The 24,926-nt window shown below is 47.2% G+C and overlaps 2 protein-coding genes across 3 annotated transcripts in view; one reads left to right on the forward strand and one right to left on the reverse strand.

Moving 5' to 3' along the window:
* TIMP3 (TIMP metallopeptidase inhibitor 3) overlaps positions 1-6,188 on the reverse strand; it is a 62,219-nt gene extending 56,031 nt beyond the window's left edge. Inside the window, exon 1 of the mRNA XM_007975578.3 lies at positions 5,771-6,188. Within this exon, the coding sequence (XP_007973769.1) occupies positions 5,771-5,891 (121 nt within the window). The 5' untranslated portion in view covers positions 5,892-6,188. The remainder of the gene's footprint in view (positions 1-5,770) is intronic.
* The window catches only part of SYN3 (synapsin III), a 543,258-nt gene that overhangs the window by 247,214 nt on the left and 271,118 nt on the right, over positions 1-24,926 (forward strand). The window lies entirely within an intron of this gene.

The following is a 24,926-nucleotide window of genomic DNA, read 5'->3' on the forward strand; positions in this document are numbered from 1 at the left end:
AGAAAAAAAAAACTGAAAAAGTGAATAAAAATTATAAATTGTTTTTCTATTTGAGAGAAGCATGGAAGTCTCTTAAGCACAGGGCTCTAATACTCCTCCATCCCCTCATGTTGCATATATGAAAAGAACTATGTTAACACAGCCACTGTGGAGGCCAAATTGGCAGGAACTATTAAAATGGAAAACGTACATTATATAATTATAATAATATAAGAGTATGTAGTAATATATATAATATGATATAATGTGATCTATAGTATAGTTGTTGAATATATTTTAGAGCCAGGGTGAAGGGGCTTAAATACAGGCTCTATTCCTTGCTAGCAGTATAACCTTAAACAAGTTACCTCATTTTTCTAAGCCTCAGTTTCCTCAGCTGTGAAATGGAGATGAAAATAGCACACTTTCCTTTATAAAACTGAGAGCATTAAATGAGTTAATGTAAGTTAATGACTTAGAATAATGCCTGGCACATAGTAATCACTCTATACTTATTAGCTGTTTAAAATTATAACCTCATGAAATACATAAAAGAAAATTTTTATATATGTATATATCGTCCAAACCATCAATCCACAGTAATAAAAGGACTTTGTTTGTCTCACTGTGGCCCAGGGAGAGGTAAAGTTAATAGAGACAAGACATTTCAGGGCTCCAAGACTCTTCCCTTAAAGGTGGAGATGAGTTGGGAGTCCCCAGGGGGAGCTACCCAGTCTGCCAGTGTGGTGGGAGGAAAGCCAGGGGGCAGTCAGGAGACTGGGTACCATCTGGAGAAGGTGCCCCTCTGACAGTTACAAATATATTAAGTAGAAAGATCTCAAGTACACATTGTTGAATGGGAAACAAGCAGAATACTATATGTGATATTATGTGGTATTCCACTATTTTTAGTGTTCTACTATTCATGTTTCTAAAGGAAAAACTATAGATTTGCTATGGGTGCCTATGTATGTAAATGTATAGGAAGAAAAGGATTTGGAGAAGGGACTAAAGTGTGCAACAAGTAACACACTTTTCTGAAAAAGTAATCAGAAAGGATTTTACTCTTCTCCGATTTTAGATAGATAGGTAGATAGATGATAAATAGAAATGGATATATCATAGATCATAAATATATCATTTAGCAATGTATCATATACACAGAGATACATACATGGACATAGAATGTATGCATATACTTGTAGCTCTTAAAATGTAGATAAAACAGGCCAAGATGGTACAAATTGTTATTCCCCTTGTATAAATAAGAAAACTAAAGCTCAAAGATTGCCCATATGTGCCTAGGCACACACAGCCAACAAGCCCCAGAGGAAGGAGTGGAGCTCGGATCCGCCCTCCCCATTGCCTTTCCACCACCCCACCCTGCCTCTCAAGGCCACCCAGGAGCTGACTACGACAAAAGGTAGAAGAAGCGGCCTCCTTGTCCATACTGGCTGGAATGGTAAAAGCCAAATGCGATGGAGAATTGTGTTTTTGTTTTTGTTTTTAATGAATGAACCTGTTGGAATGTGCCATTCAGCAGTGGAGCTGAATGGTTCCTGCTGTTCCTGCAAAACAAACAAAAATCCCTCAACCCAAGCTACTTCTGTGGCCACTTTTCTAGCCTTATCTATCCAGGGACTGTGAAAGGGACACAGAACTGTCCGAGGGGCACCTTCTCCAGCTGAGACCCAGTCTCCTGACTACCCCCCTGGCTTTCCTCCCACCACACTGGCAGACTGGGTACCTTCCCCTGGGGACCCCTAACTCGTCCCCACCTGTAAGTGAAGAGTCTTGAAGCCCTGAAATGGCTCGTCTCTATTAACTTTACTTCTCCCTGGGCCACAGTGAGACAAACCAGGTCCTTTTATTACTGAGACTTGATGGCTTCAAGGGTCTTTTCCAGTTCTAATATCCAAAGAACATTAGAATTTTCCTCTATGATGCCCTAGAATAACAATAAGCTCTCCCTCCCTGAAGATGATGTTTAACTAAAACCTCTGGCCATTTTGGCTGTCTTCATATTTTTAAAGAAAACCCAAATGTAGAAGAAAGGCATTCTTCAAATGTTAACCATCCATTCCATCTCCTGGTCACCTTAGAATATCATGTGTCAATGAAAGTTGACACGTTTTTGAAGCATGGTATAACTGATAATATGTTTTAGCTGTATCATTTAGCAACTAGGTGGCTATAGACAAGCACAGTCTCTTCAGCCTCAGTGTTTTCCTTCTGAAAAATGGGTGCAATGCCTACTCTTTAGGTTGCTGGGCGGGGGAGGGGGTGAAAGAGATGGCATTTGGGAAGTGCTTGCAACCAGGAGGGACCTGAGAGATGCCTCTTCCTTCCTCCAGCCGGATAACAGCTCTCCTCTTTCCATGGTTCCCAAGATATCCACAGCCTGGGTCCCCCAGACTTGCCCTACCAAGTGCTGGCACCTCTCCAAAGTCTGATTCTTTCTATTTTCCTTAAGTTGCAAAGCCCAGTGTTGAGGTGTCATTGTGTGTGAGAGGGAGAGGGAATGGATCTGGTTTCTTTGAAAATGGCTTCTTTGCTAAAACGACAACTTCAGATCTGATCCTGAAAAAATCTGCTGGCACTGGCCCCTGTCAAAACAATTTGGAGATATCCAGGGGCCATCTTCTGGGGCTGGCAGCCGGCCCCCCAGCTGAGCCTCATGCTCAAATTCCCAACAGGCTCAGAGGCAGGCCCCAAACATGCTCTATCCTACAGCCCCATTCCTCCCATGCAAAGGTGGCCGGAGAGGAGGAGGGAAGGGCTTGGCATTCTGAAGCAAAATTCTCTCTCTCTGCTGCACCCCCCTCAGCCCTGCCCACCACCTTTGCAGAAGCCACACACACACACTCACGCACGAACATTTTCAGAAAGCCCTTGGCACAGCCCAGCCCTTCCTAAGCTGGACAGAGCTGCCAGAGTGGATCTGCCCTGACCGAGGCTGCCTTCTTCATCCCCAGCCCCCTCCCATTCCTCTTCTAGAGTTAAGGTTTTGTCAGGAGTTTCAGGGGCAATGACTGGCCAGGGAGGGGGGGCCACAGACATCCTAACTGCTTCCAAGTCCCTTTCTTTCCCCAACAGTGTGTCTTATAAGTCGGCATGTAGTTTATTATTCTCCTAAACACTTCCATAGGGTACAGGGCCTGGAGTTGCCATAGAAACACCTTTTAACTCCTCCTCCCCCAGAACGCCGTGCCAGGCCCTAGGACTTTGGGGAAAAAAGACAGAAAGAGACACCTGTGGATGAGCAGAGAGAGAGGGAAAGGCCATCAGGTAGCCCCCCGGGAGAGGGCCGGGCCAGGCCTCCCATGCCTTTTGGTAGGCCAACATGGCACCAAGCCATGAAGAGAAAACCACCGTGATGGTTTTAAAAGAGGAAGTTGACAGGCTTGCATGAACACCTTTAGGGGGCTACAAAGTTGACTGGTGGGGTTGTGCAGGTCCCAAGGAATGGGGAGCTCCTTCATATTTTTTTGAGGGAGAGAATGGACAGAGTTTCAACCCAGACTGGAAACCAGAAAGGCTCTGAGCAAGGAAACTTGGGAGCCAAGTGCTGGATGCCAGCAGGTTGCTGTGCAAGGCGAGGGAGGTCGGCAGGCAGGCAGCTCACACCCACACCTCCCATTTTAAAAGCATTAGCTCATCCCTGCCACTAGTGCAGTGCACCAAAGCCAGGCAGAACAATTTGGGATCCGTGCCAGAGCATCGAAGATTTTTTGTTTCTTTTTTTTCTTTTAGATTCCATAATCTCCTGGTCTTTGGGTACTTCCTGGTAACTTAGCTTTTCTCTGGGAAATTTATGAAGAGGAGCAAGGGAGCTATTTCTTGAATCAATCCAGAGAAATTGTAAGAAACTTTCTGCATTGCTCAGACCCACCGCAGGAAACCTAAGCAGTCAACAGACGGGAAGGCCCCCATTGGAAGCAGGATCTACTCACGCTGTTTTCACTTTTCTGTAGTCAATTTCTAGGGTAGAAACCCCAAAGCAAAGGGCAAGGGGGAAAAATGGGGACCCACTCCCACTACATACCAAAAAAACATAGATGAACCCACCCAGCTCATTTTCCAGCAGAAGACTTGGGCTGCACCCCCTACACACCCTGATTCCACCTGCCAGCCTCCTGGCCGCATGTGTGCGCTCCCCCTGGGCAAAACTGGAACTCAGCCGTAGCAGCAACTCCCCACACTAATCAGGTGGGAATGTCACCAACTGGGATGAGGAGGGAAAGGATAAGTGGAATGTGGGTGGAGGTGGTCACGGGAAGAGGGAGGAAAACCCTCCCCAGGCTTCAGGCTGCCCAAAAGGATCTTTCTAAGCAATCCACAAACCCAGGACCAGCTGGGTTCCCCCGGAGGGGGAGGGGAGGATGTACCCTGCAGGCCCCAGGGAGCCTCTTACAAGGGTGACCTCAGGTCACACAAACACCCTCAGCTGCCAACTGCACTGACATTCTGGTCACCACACCCCCACTCTGACCTCTAGGCTCAGCCCAGCCCACCAGCAGTGCCCCTCCTGGCCTCCACTGCCTCCCCTGCCAAGCTCCTACCTCCTTCCCCTCCTCACCACAACACACTGGTAGAGTCCCTCACCCAAGACTCAGTGGAAAATTTCCTTCTCCTTTATGACTGTACTTAAAACACACACGCTCCATTCTTCACCTCTGAATCGACACAGGCAGAGGGCGGCAAGGCTGTCCCACCCCACGGCCCAGCCCAGCGCGTAAACACACACACTCTCCCAGGAGGGCCACTGGACTTGCACACTTTATGGGCTGGAAAGGAGGAGAGAAATGTTTCCCAGATGCCACTCCGCCTTTGGCCATCCAAACGCGACTGTCCCAAACACTCCCAGACAAGCCTCCCAGGATGCTCTCGGGCCCCTCCATACACGCTAAGGAGTAGGAGGTCTACTCTTTACAGGGTCTCTCTACTCAAGACACTAAGTCCAGTCTGGAACTGTCACCGTGATGTGACCCCTTGGCAGCTTTGTTCTTTTGGTGACAAATCTGTTTTCCACTGCCCATTCTCCCCCTCCCCACATGCATTCAAGGAAAAAAAAAAATAGCCTTCCTGTGAATTTTCACAGCTATGTGGTAAGTGACCCCTCGCACACGCCACCTTCTGCTGGCTATCAACACTCTCAAACACAGTGCCTCCAGGGGGTGGGTCAACGCCACAGCTTTCTCCTTATTTTCCCCCTTAAATCCACCCAAACTTGGCAGTCCCAGAAGCTCAGTTAGCGCTTGCTTGGGAAGCCTGCAGCTGGGTTGGGTCTCAGTGAAAAGAATGAATTTCATGGGCGCAGGCGATGATGCAGACTCAGAGTACTCCAAGTTTCTCCTGCAACTTTCCGTGCACATGGCTGGCAACTTTTTTTTTTTTTTTTAAACTATTCAATTTCCCAGCACTTTAGTTAGCATTCCAAGTTTGGGGAACCCTTTCCTCACCCTTCTCTTCTAGCCCTTCCTCCGTTAGTAGTGAATGGGGACATTTTCCAGATGTCAAAAGGACCAATAGGAACCCCACGCCCCAAGTTAAGAAAGCAAAGGCGGCCAGGGGCTCACTCAGCCACTGTGAGCTTCCTCTGCAGGGCATCTTCTCCTCTCAGTTATGCCAGCGCCCCCGCCCAAGAACATCGAGTTTCTCCACTCCGTCCCAACCCCGTTTGCCCCTCTCCTGGGGCAGAGGAAAGGAGTGGGGCTCGCCCTGCCTCCCTAAGCTGCGCTGCAGTCCCGGCTGCAGCTTGGAGCTCGGGCGGGGCACCAGGAGCGCTTACCGATGTCGGAGTTGCAGAAGGCGTCCTGGGGGTGGCTGGGCGAGCATGTGCACGCCTCGGCGCCCCAGTCCCCCAGGCTCCAGCTGCCCAGGAGCACGATGAGCCCGAGCCAAGGAGTCATTGCCGCTGCTGCCGCCGCTGCCGGGGCTGCTGCTCGCCTCTCCAAAGTTGCCGTGCGCGCCGCCGGCGGGGCTGCTGCAGCCCTAGCTCGCTCGCCCGCCGGGCCGTGCGGGGCAACTTTGGCCTCCGGCGCGCTGCCCTCCGAGTGCCCGGCGGGACGGGATGGGGTGCGGCGAGGCTGCCTCGGCGCTGGCGCAGGACTCCGCGGGCGGCCTCCCTGCGAAGGAGCAGGAGCTGGAGGAGCTAGAGGAGGAGGAGAAGCCGTCTGAGCGCCCGCCGCCTGCCTGCTGCCCGCTCTGCGCCGCTGCCTGGGCGGCCGAGTGATATAGCTCTGGGCCCCCGGGGACCCCGCCTCGGGCTGTTGGGGCCCGCCCCCTCAGACCAATGGCAGAGCCGCATTACCTCATCGGCCCTCCAAAAAGGGGGCGGGGCCGGGGGCACGGGGCAACGGGGCGGGGCCGCCCCCGGACCGTTCAGATCCTTATAGGGAATAATACCGCCGTGGGCACGCGAGTGGGTGGGCTGGGGCGCACCCGGGACCGGTGCTTGCAGCTGGGTCCTCCGAGAGGCGCCCTCGTGCCCCTTCTCGTCTGCGCCCTCGCCCCACGCTCACCTGGGCCACTGAGTGCCTCTGACCCAAACCAGAACGAACTACCACCCACCCACCCTAGCAGGACTGTTTACACAGGTCAGGGGTGGCCATGTCCTAGAGACCTTGACTGAGCCTGGTGGAACCAGTGGGGGAATGCTGACTGCTACCCCGAGCAGGGACAGAGGAGGAAGACCCAAACACTCTCTCTCTCTCTGTCTCTGTCTCTCTCTCTCTCTCTCCCTCTCGTTCTTACTCTCTGGGATATGGGAAGCCATCTGCTGTTTGCAGCTGGCTATGATATATGATAGAAGACTTTTTCTATGCTCCCCCAGAGCAAACGGGGTTCTGTATTCATTCAACAAACACGGTTCAGGATGCTGGGTTAAGCAACACAAAGCCCTTGCCCCCGTGCACATCAACGAATGCACAGGGTGATTTTCTATGATGCTAGGGCTATGAAGAAAACAAAACAGAGTTCAGGGTTGGATGTGACTGGGGAGGGCGCTACTCTCTCTGCACCAGCAAGGGAAGGGCTCCCTGAAGTGCCATCTTCGCTGAGAAGTGGACAAAGAGAAGGATCAGCTATGGGGCAAGCCACAGGAGAGAGGTACCAGGCAGGGGGAACAGCAGGTGCAAAGGCCCTGGGCATGTTTGGAAGACAGAAAGTAGAAAGGCAAGAGGAAGTGGTTCCCCGCCCATGGCTGACAGGGCTCCACCCTTCAGCAAGGGATTTGGGGGTGAGCTGATCCAAAACTCTAGTAAAGCCAGGAGAATGATCCAGGATCCTAGATGACTAACTATAATGGATGATTGCAAATAACTAACACAATTACTATCCTTATTATTGACGTCTTGATTCTGCTTTGTATTTTTAAAAGCGGGATTTTGTACCTCACCTTATAGCTCTCACAGTAATCTTTGTAGATAGGAAAAGCAAGCGCAAGTATCACTCCCACTTTCCAGATGAAGAACCCACACAGAAAGATGGGATGATTGGTGGCCAGCCAGGAACTCAAGTCACCCCTTTCCACTGCCCCTTCCCATCTGAAGAGAGACATGCATTTCCCTGAACATCAGCAGCTGTTCCATCTAACTGCAAATGGCCATTTGCAGCTGGGATCTTCCATCTTTCTACACTTTCGTTTCTTTTCCTTTCTCTTCCACTTCATCGTGTTAGAAATGCTACAAGTTTGGAACAAATAGAAACAGGGAGAAATGCAAGTTCAGCTTCTTTCTCAGAACTCCTCTGTTTACATCTCAGAGAAGTGACACTGGGACAGCAGAGGCCGAAGAATTCGTGAGAGATGGTATTTTATTTCCAAGAACATTTTTGAAACTCCTTTCTCCCCTTTGAGCATTTTAGCCATAGGAAAGGGAAATCAGTTTCCACGTGATTTTGACTTGTCCCCCCCGCCCCGGCCCGCCGCCCAGCTTTAAAAACCCTCCCTGCCTTCACTCTAACTGTGGCCTGACTCTTAGAGATATTTCTGTCTCTCGACGTTTTTCTAGCACTGTTTTCATTGTTTTATGGGGTGTGATTCTATTACTTCTCCAACCACAGTAGGAATACTTTGAGTCCTGAGATATTTAGCCACACTGCTTTTTAGCCCTCTGAGAACCAAATAGGGTCTCAGGACACTGAAGAGCATGGGTGTGGCCAACAGCTGACTGAGTCCTGAGCAAAGAGTGCCCTGGAGGCCACTCTAAGGATCCAGGTTGAATGAGGGCGTACGTGGTGGAATTTGAGAGATTCGCTTATCCCCATACTCCACATGACTTATTCCACAGTCATGTGGAAGGTTTTAGAAGACTTTCCAGACCAAATCCACTTTGGATAAGCATCTTACATGATAGAGGCCCTCTCTTCTCTTTCTTTTCACGTTACAGTTTTGCCCAAAGTGCCGATATTTTCTCCAACGGAAGGCCTTGCCTGGAATTTAAGTATCAAGTAGATAACTTCCGCTGAACTTCAAGCAGCAGTTTTCTCATAGAAAGCATCTGAAGCGTTTTATTCCGGCAGCTACTTAATTATGAAAGCACAAGTGTAATCTGATCTTTTTTCCAGCTGAAAAGTAATGAAATCACCTTTCGGTTAATTTCTTCTCACTCCTGATCCTAAGCTGGTCCACACAGTGTCTTGAAGTTCAGCGAATTCCAAAAGCTTTTCAGTTGGGATGTTCTCTCTTATTCCTAACCTGAGTCAGTTCCCCTCTGCCCATCATGTGAAGGCAGTTTGGTTCTCACCGTAAGGAAAAGAAAGAGCAAACTCCATGAATCCTTGCGTAGGGCAGTCCTCCTGCTAGGGTCACCCCCTTCAGCAGGCACCCATCAGTCTGGATGTCATGGTGTCCATGAGCCTAATAATATGTAAGAATTGTTTATTCAATGCCACTTAATAAGCTAGGTGGGGCGAACCTGAGGCTAACGGTAAGAATGAAGATGCAGGCTGGGTGCGGTGGCTCACACCTGTAATCCCAGCACTTTGGGAGGCTGAGGTGGGCAGATCACGAGGTCAGGAGATCGAGACCATCCTGGCTAACACAGTGAAACCCCATCTCTACTAAAAATACAAAAACTAGCCAGACGTGGTGGTGAGCGCCTGTAGTCCCACCTACTCGGGAGGCTGAGGCAGGAGAATGGCGTGAACCCGGGAGGCAGAGCTTGCAGTGAGCGGAGATCGCTCCACTGCACTCCAGCCTGGGCAACACAGCGAGACTCCATCTCAAAAAAACAAAAACAAAACAAAAAAAAGAATGAAGATGCAGGCTCTCCTGCTTTCCCTTGACAGCTAAGAACAACGATAGATTTATAAATCTGGGAAGAACTGAATAAGTTTCAAGATCTATCTGGCTTGTCTACCCACCTACCAGGATGACCTGGTATTCCCTTTCCTGGAACTTTTCTAGGAAAGGTGAGTTCGTATCCACCCTCTGTGTATCAAGTTATAGGATGCTAGAGTCTGTAGGAAGAGAAGTCATAAAAAGGACCTCAGAAACTACCCATCCTTGTTTTAAATGTGGGAAAAAGAAGGTTCAGACAGGTGAAGGAACGTGCCCATTTGCAGGACTCAGTCCTCCAAGCTGTAAGGTGTGGCCCATGCTTGAACTGTGGCCTTGGAAAAACCCCAGCCATTCACAGATCTCGTATCTGCTTTTCCGATCTGCAGACAGATTCGTGTGAGTCTCTTTGTACGGTGCTCAGCCCACAGAGAACTTTTACATACACGGATTAAATAATTCTCTACTATGATAATAATCACCCTCTGAGCCAATCAGAAGAAATACAGATTTGTCCTCATGACAGGTTTATCTCTTTTTTCCCTTCCTAAATTGCTAGCTAATGCATTCCAAACGTATCACCATAGAAAGGCACATGAAAACTTTGTTTCTGGGAAATGAAAAGAGAGTAGAGTGGAAAAAAAATTCAAAAGACCTGAGGTTCATTCCCAGTGTTGCAGAATAGCTGTGCACCTTAGTCAAGCCACTTTGCCTGTCCAGGCGTCGACTTCTGTGTTTCTTGGATGAAAGATAGAACTCAGTGGTATCCAGGATCCCTCTCGCCTCAGAAACTCCAAGGTTCCATGGGAAATCCTGAAGGACAAGTGAATGCTTCTGAAGGGGAGATGAGTCCTGCCATTATTTAAACAGGTTTGACACACGGGAATGTACCCAAGACTGAAGACCATCCATCAGTTTCTCAACCAACACTGAGTTCCTATACTGCTACCTCCCCCAAGAATGGATGCTGAAAACAGAATTTCAGAGAAGATTGTGATGCCAAAGTCCTCGGAGAGATGGGGTCTGGCTTCCGGTGGAGCCCAGTGTAGTTATGTGTTCACCTGCTCGTTTGTCTCTTGGATCATAGTACTAAAAGGTTAGGAAGGTGTCTTTTTTATCTCCATTTTTTTTGGTCTTCAGAAGTTATTGAATTCTTCCACATTCTTCAGACCTCAGCTTAGATGTCATCTCCTTCGGGAAACCTCCTCTGATTCCTCTCCCATGTATCCCCACAACACCCTGTATTAACTTCTTTGACAATACTTAGCTGACTCTAATGTGATTGTTTACCCATCGGTTTCCTTCCCTGGACTATAAGCCCCTAGAAAACAGGGATCAAGTGTTGGTAACAACGAATTTAATAAGTATCGGTTGAATGGGTCCAATGATCAGCACCACCAACCCCTTTCCAGCATTCAGACAGGCAGGTAGGTGGTGGCTCCTTGGAGAGTTCACGGAGCTCTATCCCTCTGGCCAGTGCTAGGGGGCGCTATAAGCCAGAGAACACCCATTTGCTCAGTCTGCAGTCCTGGTCGGTCGTCTCACTGCGAGGGCGGGAGAGCACAATTCCACACTCATCGGTGGGGTGCGGGTGCCTTTGAGTGGGTGAAGCTCACCCCTCCCATCTGCCATGGCCACAAAGCTCTCAGTCAACATCCCGTCTGGGTTCGTGGCTGCCGGAGCTTCTCCACCCCTGAGCTGGCCACATATCAACCAAAGTGGGAGATGCTCTCTGGGGAAGCAACATAGTTGTGAATCATTGGTTTGGGGGCCTTAGGGCGGTCTGGGAACACTGCAGAGGATGCCACAGTCCCACTCTTCCAGGGCAGAGCTGGGTTTTGGAAATTCAACCTGGAGAAGGTGCTGTCATTTCTGTTGCCTCATAGGGAAGCTCCTGTTTGCTTTCCTCCCTCTTCCCCTCCAGACCCTAGCCACAATGCCTTCCCCCAAGCCCCACAGTCCATGTGAAAGTCATTATATTCAAAATGGCCTTTTCCAAGCAACAGACAACCTGGTCCACCCATCCCTCTGAGCCCTGGCCAGACCCTCAGTGGGGTTACTGCCTACCACTGGGCAATTCTGAGCCTAAGATGCTAGGTACTGCAGGCTCTCTCTGTGTCTGACACCAGCAGGGGGTAAACACCTTTCCTTGCCTCCATCTGGAGCCAATTTCATGGCAGTAAAATTGCCCCAGCTCTCCCCTAGCCCTGCCAGCAAAGTGAAGACCCCTCCATAAGAGTCTCTGGCTACATTCACATGAATCCTGAGGTTTTCATATTTCTTTCCACAGGGATCTACTCCCAGTGTTTTTAAGCCAGAAAACACATGTGTGCAGTAAAGCCATGTTGTATCCTGTGTTATCTAGGGTGGTGGGAAATGGAAAGCAGAGTCAAATATTCCAGTTCTTGTTTTCATGTGCGTGTATGTGTGTGTATGTGTGTTCTAATGACCATATATTCAAGCAGTCGGTTATTTCTGTGAAGGGTAATATGAAATGGAAGGAGAAGAACTTCTCCCCAACCCTGTTTTAATGTCTTCCTTATGCTCTGGAGTTCATGTGTTTTTCCTTTAAAAACGAGTAGCTCCTTTGTGGTTTCTTTGAAGGTTGCATGCACAGCTTCACACAGAGAATACACATGAGCATCTCGGGCAGGCGCTCTCATGCCCTGGGAGGGAATGGGATGGACATGTGGTTGGTCTCCTGTTAGACTGGGCTGGAGGTCTTGTTTCTCCAAGGCACATGAGCTTTCTTCAGTGGAACCTGCTGGAACTGACATGGTCTTGTCCTGTGCTGTGGGGACAGTCCAAAGAGCAGTTAACACCATTGATGGCATCCTTATTTAAACTTGGCTGCTGAGACCCTACTCTCTCTGGGATTTCGCTTTCTACCTTTCCAACTGTACCTTCTCAGTCTTCTTGGTAGACTCCTCGGGTTCTTCCTAAAATTAAAATGCAGCTTTTTCCCAATTTTCTGTTCTTGGCTCTCCCCCCTTCCCTTTTAGCCTCCACACTCTCCCTGGCCAACCCCAAGTACCCCCATGGTCTCTATGTGCTATGCTATGTGCACTGGAGTGCACACTGCAAGCAACAGTGTCCCTCTGATTGCTCGTCTTCTATCTCCAGCTTCCTCCTGCCCAATTTCACCTGGAGATCCTATGGCCTCCTCGGACTCCAGGTGTCCAAAACTCATTGTCTTTTCCCCTCAGTTCGCTCCGGGGTTACCCATTCCGGAGGATGACACCATCACTCACCAGGTCCTATAGATTCTCACTATCCGCATGTCTTCTAACCATCCCTTCCTCTCAGGCTTATCATTTCTACCTTGGATCAGGCCCCCGTGGATTCTTTCCTGACAATTTCAATAGTGACATAATTGGTTACCCTCCCCAGAGTCTTTCAACTTCAACTTTGCATTGCTGCTTCGGTACATTTTTTAAAATATAAATCTGAAAGCATGCTATTCTTTGCTTGAAATGATTCACTTGTGCTCCGTGGCTTTCTGAACAAAGTCTTAAGCTCCAAAGACAAACAAGGCCCTCTGTGATCTGGCTCTTCCCCAGGGCCCCATGGTCCACAGCTGGAGGAGGCCCTCTTCACATAGAATACAATGAGATGGCTGCCCCTGCAGTTATACAACAGCAGGCCCTGTTCTTGCTTATCTCTCTAAACCCATGCTGCCCTCTTCCAACCCTTTATATGCCAGCTATCGGTTTCTCTGAGCCTTGTTCACAATGCGCTCTTGGCCTGGAATCCAGCCGCCGCCAGTATATTCCCCCACCCTCCTGCACCTCATCTGCCAGGAATCACATATTCATCTTTCAGGATTCAGCTAGAGTCACCACTTAGTGAATATTTTCTGGTCCTTTCTCTGCCCCAGCAGAATGGACCACCCCCTCTCAGGCCTCTCCTCTTCTCTCACTCACTCCCACCCACACTGGGTCCTCCAGGCTTCCAGCTGGGCTCCTTACACACTCTGTTGCCCCTAGTGGTTGATATCCCTGGTTCTCCTCTACATTTTGAGCAAATCCAGGTACTTCTGTGACTGCCTAACACAGCATATGCACATAGTAGGCACTTAACAAATATTAAAGGAACAAACTAACCAATGAATGGAGTGGAGAGAAGGAGGAGTCAGAGTATCGCCTTCACACATTCACCCCAACAGAGGTTCTGAAATCCAGCTCCTTGGGTCCGGAAACTCAACTAGATGAGGCTCCCTCAGTTGATCAGTCTCACAGACTGATCCTAAGAGCCCAGCAAACCAACCACAATCCCACTGGGCTTGTTTCCCGTGAGGTATTTCATTGTCACATAGGCTAGAGGACTCATCTCAACACCACCCCCATATTTTCCTCCTGATCGTCACAAAGAGCTTCATGTGAAGCTAGTTTCTCATCAGAAGGTTGCTTTGGTGTATGTAGATTCAGAACACAGGGATTGAGGGCATCATAGGAAGGGTCTTTCAGCTGAGATATCCTGGAATTCTCCTTTTCCTGGAAGCGAAAGCTTTGCTGAGGAAATGCCAGCGCTCACAACCACTGGCCAAAGCCTCTCTTCCTGAACAGTGGCAATGCTGGACACACAAATGCCAACTGCGGGCTCTTGGATCTTCTTGGTTCTCGGCACCAGGCTGGCCACTCCATCCTTCTCTTCCCCAGCACTTTCTTTGCACTTGGAATATTGGAATTCATTTGGCTTCTACATTTTAGTATACAAGCCACCACTGAAAGATTACCCCCAGGTCAACTTGTTTGGGCTCTGGTATTCCCAGATTTTCAAATCTGCCCTTGCTGTATGTTGATTTACTACCACAGATGGCTAAGCACAAGCATGGTGCATGAGTGTATGGCTTCAGTAAGACAGACGACCTTGTTTCCAGGTTCTGGGTGTGCCCTTAATTATGAATGCTCCACTGACAATCTCCATTTGCCTCACATCTTATGTGTCATAGTGTGATGACCAAGTCTTTGGAGGAAAGGGACAGGGTCCTCTCCTTCCTTCCCTCCTTCCTTCAGATATCCACCAAACATTGACAGAATGTCTATTACTCCATGCTAGGCCCTGGAAATACCACCATGAACAAGGCATAGACCTGTTCCCAAGGAGCTCCCAGTCTTCCGGGAGAAAAAGACAAGAAAATAATAGTTGGTGGTAAGAACTACAGTGGGATAGTCAAGTGTGCCATGAGATCATAGAGCTAACTATCCGACCAGGCAACAGGGAGGTGTTTAGGAACTCATATCATGGTAAGACAGAAGGTCAGAACTAGGAGAGAGCTGTGAGTTACCAAGTTGAACTCCCTCATTTTACAGATACACAAACAGGCCTAGAGAGGTAGACACCAGATTATTGGCAGAAGCAAACAAATAATCAGACCCCTTAGTACCTCATCATCTTCCCGTCACTCCAGGCTGCTCTAATTCAGTGCTGGGCCCATGAGAGATAATCAGTAAATAATTATCTCCCTGCTCTGCAACTCGTCAACCTTGGAATGATAAGCTGAAAAATGTTTCTAAGACGAGTAAAAGAGAAGAGCTTGCATTAGTTGAATACCTGCTATGTACAAGGCACTTTCAATACAGTATTCCCTCTAATCCTCACAACCCTTAATAATAGGTACTAGGTATTATGGTATTATGCCTATTTTAAGGAAACTGAGGCTCAAAGAAGTTAAATTGCATGTTCAGTTTCTTACATGCAAGGAAGTGGCAGAGCTGTGATTCAGATGCAGGGGTCTCTTTCCAAACCAGCACTCTTTCTGAAGACGTCAAAGTCAATGTGCCCACAGGTTCATTGGGGCATTTGCAGCACTGGTGATTTTCTTTTTATCTTTTGGGTTCTCGTTGAGTGCTCAGAGCTCTTGATGCAGCCAAGCAGAGAGAAGCATAGTACCTACCTCTGATGGCCAGGGAGGGGGCTTTATCAGCAGGCAAGTGAGATGCGTCTCTGTTTCATTTGGTTTGCAATGGAGAGAAGGCAGGAGAAGTGACTTGGCAGGCAATTTCTAAGGGTGTGGGTGTGTCCTTCCTTACTCAAAATTTTGATAGATGCCATAGGAAATTTACATTTGTATTACAAAGATAGGGCCCAGAACCCAGAGGCAAGCTGGTGGCATCCTCATCAGTCTATTTTAACAGCTAATGAACCTGGCTTCATTTCCTCCTGAAATTTCAAACATGAGATTGAGGCAATATACCAGGTTATTATCCTAGTCCTACCACATAAAATATCTGTGTGACCTTGAGTAAATCAATGACTCCTTTCTTTAAATGTAAAAGCAAGTGGGTTGGGTTTAACAATCTCTCAAAATTTCCCATGGAATATTCTAGAAGGCAGCCCAACAGGGAGGTTAGGAACCAACCAAGGCCTGTGATGTCATAAGCCTGAGTTTTAATCCTTCTTTGCTTTTTCACTGTGACCTTGAACAAGTTCCTTAACCTCTCTCTGAGCCTCAGCTGTCTCGTGGTAAAAGGGAGGAAAGATGCATACTTCATAGAATTTTCATGAAGATCAAACACTGAAAGCTGAATAAGATGCATGGCACAGCACCTGGCACATAGTAAATTCTCACTGAGCACTATGTATACCAGGGTGTGGCCCCAGGGGTATAAAGATGAATGAAAACAGCTCCTGCCCTCAAGTAGCCTACAGTCTAGTGACCTGTGTTTATAAAAAAAGAGCATGTGCTTATATCCCCTTTGACCTTGTAATTAATACTCAAAGAAGGGTTGTAAGAAAGGAGGCAAAAGAGAATAAAAAACACTTGATAGTCATAACTAATTCCTACAGAGTGCCTGCTGGGTACCAGGTGTTCTTCTAGGCAGTTAGCATATATTAATTTGCACCAATTCTTATAGCAAAAGCCATGAGGTAGATGAGATCACCATTGTCATCCCTTTTCATCAGCAGTGAAAACTAAGGTACACAGAGATTATGTCACTTACTCAAGATTACATCGCCAGTATGCTACGGTGCTGGAATTGGAAGCCACAGCCCATCCTCTTAACCCCCCCACCACCCTGCCTTCTCAAGCAGAAGGTGAGCATTTGGAAAGTAAGAAGAGATGCAAAGGTCAGATGCCCAGTTTCTGAAACCAGATGGGTCTTTCTTCGCAGAATGCCTGTACCCGCCAATCAAGGGTGAGGAACCATTAATTAGATATGGCCCCCATCAGAAGCGACACTTAGTCGGGCATCGAGTTTGTCGGCAGCCCCTCTTGGAGAACAGTCCTCAGCCAGGTCAATATGCCTTCCAGCCCTTGGGGTAAGCGCCGAAGTTAGAATCAGAACATTTGAGTCCTGTCTCCCCCAGCCTCCTCCACTGCTCTCTAAGCATAAATTGAATCCCTATAAAGTGAAGGCAAACATCTAATTCACAGGGGCAGCTGCAAAGATCAAACAATAAGTAACTAATGTTTACTGAATGCTGCTATGTGCCAGGTCCTATTCTATGTAATATGCAAGTGTAAACGTATGTAATTCACACAACTCTATGATGTAGGGGCTGTTATGATCATGCCCATTTTATGGAAAAGAACACTGGGCACAGCAACGTTTAGTAATGTAGCCAAGGTTACACAGTTAATCAGTGGTGGAGCCAGGTTTCCCAGTTCAGCGTCCCATCCTGCACTCCTCACTATCTCTGTGTACTCTAGTGATCAGTTAAAAAGATTTTGTGAACACTAAATGTGATTGTGTTTCTTTTCTCTGGTAGTCACATCTTAGGTCTTTGTTCATTCTGTTCCCTTGACCTTTTCTCCTAGCTACCCTTACTTGTCTGCAATGGTGAAGAGCAAGGTTCTAGAGACCCCAGTGCTGCACTGGAGCTGGCTTACCCTGGCTTGTCCGAGCCAATTGTTACACGTTCGAGAATTTTGCAAGTCGGTCATTAAACATAGGCGTTATTTAAAATTTTGGCCGGGCACAGTGGCTTACACCTGTAATCCCATCACTTTGAGAGGCGGAGGCAGGTTAATAACTTGATGCCAGGAGTTTGAGACCAGCCTGGCCAACATGGCGAAACCCTGTCTCTACTAAAAATACAAAAAAATTATATTTTTGTATTTTTACTCCCAATTAGCTGGGACTCCCAATTTTTGTATTTATACTCCCAATTAGCTGGGACTACAGACTACGTGCCTGTAGTCCCAGCTAATTGGGAGGCTGAAGCACAAGAATTGCTTGAACCCAGGAGGTGGAGGTTGCAGCGAGCCGAGATCATGCCACTGCACTCCATCCTGAGTGACAGAGAGAGACTCTGTCTCAAAAATAAGTAAATAAAGTTTAATTTAATTATATGTTATAACGAATAAATTATATTAATGAACACTTGAAACTCCTCACTCCCTAATTATTTATTATAGTATACTCTTATCTCTGCTTTCAGGGTAACTTCCATCTGTTGTGTCTGTATGGTGGAAATTTTATATAATGATGTGCTACTGCATTCAGGAGCATTACCTTGGTAACTTAAAATTGTATATGATGGAAGTATTTACACCACAGAAATTGGCAAACACTGCAAATGAGGGTTCTTTGTACTATAGAGCTACTTGTTAAATATTTACCAGCTCACTACTGCTTTTTCTTAACTGCATTACCTTCGACAAGTAACTTAACCTTCTTGTGCCTACGTATCTTGGTCTGTAATACAGGGACAACAATAGCACCTACCTCACAGAATTACACGGAATAAACAAGATGATATATGTGGAAAGGGTTTAGCAGAATTCCTGGCACAGAGCCAGCCAGTCAGTGAATGGCCACTGTCAATATTATTAAGACAATCTACAAGTAGCCTTCCCTGCCACCCAAGCTGGAAGCACCCATCAGAGATGAACTGACTTGAAGTTCATCACCCTGAACTGGGATTGTCAGTTTCTGTGTAACTTTCCCTCTTTAGAAAGTGAGCTAATTGACAGGGCTAATTGAATTTCCTCTTCCGAGAATGTAACACAATACTGATACCCAGTAGGTCCTCAACAAATTGTTGGATTAAATTTAGTTAAGAAAGTTTAGAGGCTACTGAAAAATCAGAATTAGGAAACATGGAAGCTTCCCCAATCACATAAATATTTAAGTATTAATAATTCTCCACACAAAAGCATTGCTGGAACATTCTGTTTGGGGTTCATTTCTTAGGAGTACCCTATAGTAAGGTCATTCAGGAACTGAAAACACCCTGAATTGGTGCCTGGACAGATCCACTGCACACTGAACTCTGTTTTATAACAAAGTTCTCAGTGTATACAATATGGAGTCCTCTGATTGTCTTAGCGGGTCAAGTAGGAATATGACCAGTAACTTTCCAAAACACTTGAAGGTAGCTGGAACTGCTTTTTGCCTCAAGTATTTAGAGAAAAAAGACCTTAATGTCACATCAACAAACTCGAAAAGAGATTGTGCATACCTGGAGTGCTTTCCTAGGCCTGGGAGGCAGTGATTGGGGGCTGGTTTCAGGAGAAAAGAAGGGGAGAGGCTGAAGGCATGTTGAAAAATCATTTTTTGTCTGTTGCTCCTTTGTATGAACTGGTTGCTGGCTTATGCAACGCCCAGTAATTAAAATGGCTGGAATGCTTTGCATTTTTAAGGCAAAGTAAAGGCGGCTCAGAGGCCTGGAGCCAGAGCCAGCTGGAGAGGGGCCCAGTGATCCTACCCTGGCCGCCCCTTGGCCTGGCAGAGGTGACTGGCATCTGGCTTGTAGGGGGAGGGGGACATGTGACAAGGAGGAGGGAGGAAGTCAGAAGTGTCCGAAGTTGCTCCTACTCCTCTCCCCTTTCCCCAGGCAGGTGGGTGCACCAAGGTGCATGCCTCTAGAATGAAGGTAGGCACAGGCTGCCCACCTTCTAGAAGTCCGTAATGACTAGTGGCAATGCCTAAGAATGACAAACAATAATAAAGCTGTTCTTTATTAAATATCTACCATGTTTCAGGTCCTGTGTTAATAACATTGATTCCAGGACTCTCACAGGTGCTCAAATCCTTGATAGAAAATGGTATAGTAGTTGCACATAATCTACACACATCCTCCCACATACTTTAAATCATCTCTAGATTACTTATAATATCTGATACAATGTAAATACTATGTAAGTAGTTGTTATACTGTATTTTTAAATTCATATTATTATTATTGTTATTTTAGATGGAGTCTTGTACTGTCGCTGGGGCTAGAGTGCAGTGGCACGATCTCTGCTCACTGCAACCTCCACCTTTTGGTTGCAAGCGATTCTCCGGCCTCAGCCTCCGGAGTAGCTGGGATTACAGGTGCACGACACCATGCCCACCTAACGTTTTGTATTTTTAGTAGAGATGGGGTTTCACCATGTTGGCCAGGCTGGTCTCGAACTCCTGACCTTGTGATTTGTCCACCTCAGCCTCCCAAAGTGCTGGGATTACAGGCGTGAGCCACCATACCTGGCCAAATTCTTGGATTTTTTTTTTTTTTTTAATAATCGTATTGTTATTTTTTATTGTTTGTTTTTTCCAAATATTTTCCATCCATGGTTGGTTGAATCCCGATGTGGAATCCACAGATACAGAGGGCCGACTGTATTATCCAATTTCAAGAGAAAAAAAAAATGAGATCATATTACTCTTCTGCTCGAAACTCTATGGTGGATCCCTAATGCACTTAAAATGAAGTCTAAATGCCTTGGCCTTCTGGCCCCAGCACGACATTGCCCCTGCTGTGACTGTCCGTGTCTCTCCCACTCTCACTTGTGTTTACACTACACTGGCCTCCTTTTCGTCCCTTAACCAAGCCAAACTCAGTCCCAACTCCAGGACTGCTCTGACCCTCCCTCTGCCCCTCCCAGGTCTTGCCATGGCCAGCCAGATCCTTCTAATTCTGCAGCTTCCAGCTCACGTATTACCTTCTTGGGGAGGTGTGCCCTAGCGGAGGAGCACAGCCACCCCCATTCACTGGCGCCTCCCAGTGTCTCATTTTTCAGAAGGATTTTTCTTTTTTGGGCTTATCAGTATCTGAAAAAAACTTATTAAAATGTTTGTTAATTGTCCTTTAATTCTCAATAATTAGTGTTTCTAATTGCACAAAGAAAACAGTTCAAGACGCCTGTCTTAGTCACTGCTCTGTCCGCAGTATCCCAGATCAAGGCTCAATAAATATTTTTTTTGAAATAGTGAATCTTCACAACAACCCAATGAGGTAGACATCATCATCCTCATTTTCCAGATGAGAAAACTGAAGCTCAGGGAGGTTAAGTCACTTGCTCAAGGGCACCAATAGGAAGTGATGTCACTGAGGTCTATATGATCTCAAAGCACATATTTTAGGATGGGTGGGTATAACCTTCCTCCATAGACAGCTACTCTAGAAAACAGTAGAAAGGGTTGGGTGTGGTGGCTCACGCCTGTAATCCTAGCACTTTGGGAGGCTGAGTCGGGTGTATCACTTGAAGTTGGGAGTTTGGGACCAGCCTGGCCAACATAGTGAAACCCCGTCTCTACTAAAAGTACAAAAAATTAGCCAGGCGTGGTGGTGGATGCCTGTAATCCCAGCAACTCGGGAGGCTGAGGCAGGAAAATCGCTTGAACCTGGGAGGCGGAGATTGCAGTGAGCTGAGATCGTGCCGCTGTACTCCAGCCTGGGCTAGGGATCGTGATTCCATCTCAAAAAAAAGGAAAGAAAGAAAAGAAAGCAGTAGAAAGATGGTATCTGTACTACAAGGGAAGGACTCTGGATTCAAGGCTAACTGTGAGTCTTTTAGTACTGAAATGATGGTGGTAGAAAGAAATAAGAAAGTAAGCACTTGGGAACCACGACACTGGTGTTCTAGTTCAATTCTGCCACCTGCGTGGCCTAGGATAAGCTCATTACCCTCTCCAGACACTTTCTTACATGTGTCGAGGGTGTTTGCTTCCACTTCCTCAAAGGACAGTTACGTGACAAGTGCATAAAGCCCCAGCACTCAATGCCCCCCTCCTGTCTCAGGATGGAGAGGGTGGTGTGGTACATGGACCCTGGAGGGAAACCACATCGTGGGAGAAAGATGCTCTTCCTAATCACCTCTGTGCTTGCCTGTGGGTAATTACAGGAATAAACAGGCTGGATTTAGAAGTTGGCACCTTCAGGCCAGGCGCAGTGGCTCACGCCTGTAATCCCAGCACTTTGGGAGGTCAAAGCAGGTGGATCACTTGAGGTCAGGAGTTTGAGACCAGCCTGGCCAATATGGTGAAACCCTGTCTCTACTAAAAATACAAAAATTAGCCAGGCGTGGTGGAGCGCACCTGTAATCCCAGCTATTCAGGATACTGAGATAGGACAATCACTTGAGCCCAGGAGGTAGAGGCTGCAGTGAGCCGAGATCACACCACCGCACTCTAACCTGAGTAACAGAGGGAGAAAAAAAAAAAAATAGAAGTTGGCACGTTGGGGATGCTAAAGTATGGGTAGACTTTGTTAAAGACACAGTATCATCACTGGTCCTATCCATGTTGAACACTGCCTCCCTGATGAAGCCGGGTCCTTCCAGCGCCCCCCGAGTCTGCCCCAGCCTCCCATTCCCATCCCTTATTGTAGCCAAGCAGGACCTGTGCCTTTCATCCCATGACACGAGTCTCATCTTCTTCCCACCATGGGCTTTTGAAAGTGTTTTATTTTGATGTAATTCACTTACAGAAAAGTTGCAAGAATAGTTCAGAGAATTACCAGATACCTTTTACCCAGATTCCCCAAATGTTAACATATTACTAAATCCCCCCTCCTTTAGGCTGTTTAAGAATAAGTTGCAGGGCCAGGCATGGTGGCTCACGCCTGTAATCCCAGCACTTTGGGAGGCTGAGGTGGTCGGATCACAAGATCAGGAGATTGAGACCATCCTGGCTAACACAGTGAAACTTCGTCTCTACTAAAAATACAAAAAATTCGCCGGGTGTGGTGGCGGGTGCCTGTAGTCCCAGCTACTTGGGAGGCTGAGGCAGGAGAATGGCGTGAACCCGGGAGGCGAAGCTTGCAGTGAGCTGAGATCGCGCCACTGCACTCCAGCCTGGGCAACAGAGCGAGACTCCATCTCAAAAAAAAAAAAAAAAAAAAAAAGAATAAGTTGCAGACGTGATGCCCTTGGGCCCCTGAATATTTCATTATGTACTTCCTAGAAATAAAGGCACCATTAACTTTTGCAGTATGGAGCAGTTCAGCCCTGGAGGTACACAAGCCTGCATTCCAAACCCTAACTGTACCTCACTGTGTGCTCTTATGCAGAAGATTTTGCTTCTCTGGACCTCAGCTTCCTTGGCTACAAATAAGGACACTGACAGCACCCACCTCATATGGCAGATATGAGAATTAAATGAGCTATCCCAATTAAATGGGAGCCCTAAGGGCCAAGCACTGCTTGGGATGTGGAAAGTGTGCAGTAAGTAAATGGGATTGTATCTTGCTAGAATGCTGTATTTTTTTCTCTTCTTCTTCTCCTTTGAAGTGGTTTGAATTCCTTGGATTTCTCCCTCTTCTTCTCAGGCCAAGTCTCATAGGCAAAAGCAAGACAAGTTCTGTCATTCATTCAGCCTTTATTTACTGAGCCCCTAAGCCAGGCCTGACCCTGTTCTGGGTACAGAGACAGAGCAGGAAGCAAGACAGACACGGTCCTGTTCTGAGAGCTGAGAGAGCTTGCGTTGGCATGGTGGACATGGAAACAGATGGATAAACCATCTCAGAGGGTCATGAGTGCAATAAAGATGAGAAGACAGAGTAACTTGTGGGACGGGGAGCATATAGGGGCTCCTTTAGTTAAGGTAATCAGGGAAGGGGAAAGTTTGGCTACTTTCTTTTCATCTGGGAAAACATTCTCTGGGAAAGTGTCAGGCACAATAAATGTTTTCCCAACACCGGAGTGCACAGTGGGAGGCACGAGCATTTGAAATCCTCGCAGAAGAACACACTAATGGGAGCAAGCCAAGTGCTTCTCTCCCACTTTCTGGGAGCCATGCGTCTGTTATTCCATCAGCCCCCCAGGACTCCATTTGATAGAGAAGGAGACTGAGGTTCAGAGGAGGGAATCCCTTTGGCCAAGAACAAAAAGAAAGTAAGAGGGACCCTCTGACAACATATAGCACCCGAGACTGTACCCGGAAGCATGGTGTCAACTTCCTAGTACTCACAAGGAAAAAAAATGGCAGGTTTTAATTGAAGGAAAGAGCACCAGGCCAAGTGTCAAAGGCATTCTGACCCTGGCTCTGGCACTTAGGAGCCATGGAGTCTCTGTATAACCCTCCACAACACGGAGCTACACTGAATGACCCCTCTCATCCCCTCCAGCTGTAACAGACCATATGCATTCACATGTTTTTTTGTCCTTTTTTTTTTTTCTTCCTCTGCCTCCTCTTCAATAAAGAAAAGTAACAAAAAGAGGGAAGAGAATTAGGAGGGAAAACAGATCAGCTGCCACCATCACTGGTACCAAGTGATCATACCTGGAGGCAAGAAGGAGAGAGAAGGCTCCTCTCCTCAGAAGATCCAGCCCAGTGCTTTGTACACAGTTGAGTCTCAAGCCCTGCCCTGGTATAAACAGGAGTATTTGCATGCATTTGTTCTCTCGTGCCCAGTAGAAAATCAGCAACATTATTTTATGGCCACACCTCATGCAGTGTGCAAATAATGCCTGCCGCGATATGCTCTTCTCTTCCAGAACTTCCATTTTAAATAGGACACTGACATAATTAGAGAACTTCCAAAGTAAGGTAGGTGAGGGAGAGTTACCATTGTTGTTAGTTACCTATGTATTGCTGCATGACAATGTTGCCATACACTTTGCAGCTTACCATAACGTATATTTATTCTCTCACGATCTCTGTGAGACAAGAGTCTGGACATGGCTTAGCTGGCTCCTCTGCGAGGCTGAAACTAAGATGTTGGCCAGGGGTGCAGTTTCATCTGGAACTTGACTGAGGAGGCACCTACTTCCTCACTCACCTGATTGATGGCAACACTTGGTTCCTCGGTTTCTACCTGGCTGCGAGCTGGAATTCACCCTCATTCTCTTGCCATGCAATTATCTCCACAGGCAGCTCACCATGCGGCAACCTGCTTCTTCAAAGCCAGCAGGAAAAAGTGCCTCCTGCCATGATGGGCATTCCAGTCTCATGTAACATGGTTGTTCATATTCACATAATCGTGTATGCCCTGTCACCTGCGCCATTTTCTATTGGTCAAAAGCATATCACAAACCCCACCATCCCTCAAGGTGGAGGGATGAGGCAAGGTTATGAACACCAGGAGTCAGGGATCAAGGGAGGCACATTGGCTCACCCCCCAAACCGAGTAAAGAGAATGGCAAAAGCCCCAGAAAACACAGGGTCTGGAGATAGTTGGAAGCACTTGTGAAGTTTAACCCAAGAAAGAGGAAAAAATAACAAACACTTACATTGCCTTAACAAGGACTTTTGAGTATATTAGCTTGCTTAAACCTCATCCAACTTGGTAAGGTAAATACCATTATCATCCTCTTTTTACAGGTAAGGAAACTGAGGCACAGATAGTTCAAGTCACATACCTACCACGACACAGTTGTAGTGTTGCTGGGAGTCGAATCCAGGCAGTTTGGCTCTTGAATTCATGCCAAAGATGAGACTGGTTTGTTTAGTTTCCCCCAAAAGACACTAGGACCAAAGTGTGAAAGCTGCCAGAGGGTAGATTGGGGGTTTATAAT

This window comes from Chlorocebus sabaeus, chromosome 19, assembly GCF_047675955.1.
Source record: "Chlorocebus sabaeus isolate Y175 chromosome 19, mChlSab1.0.hap1, whole genome shotgun sequence".
NCBI classification, from domain to species: Eukaryota; Metazoa; Chordata; class Mammalia; order Primates; family Cercopithecidae; genus Chlorocebus; species Chlorocebus sabaeus.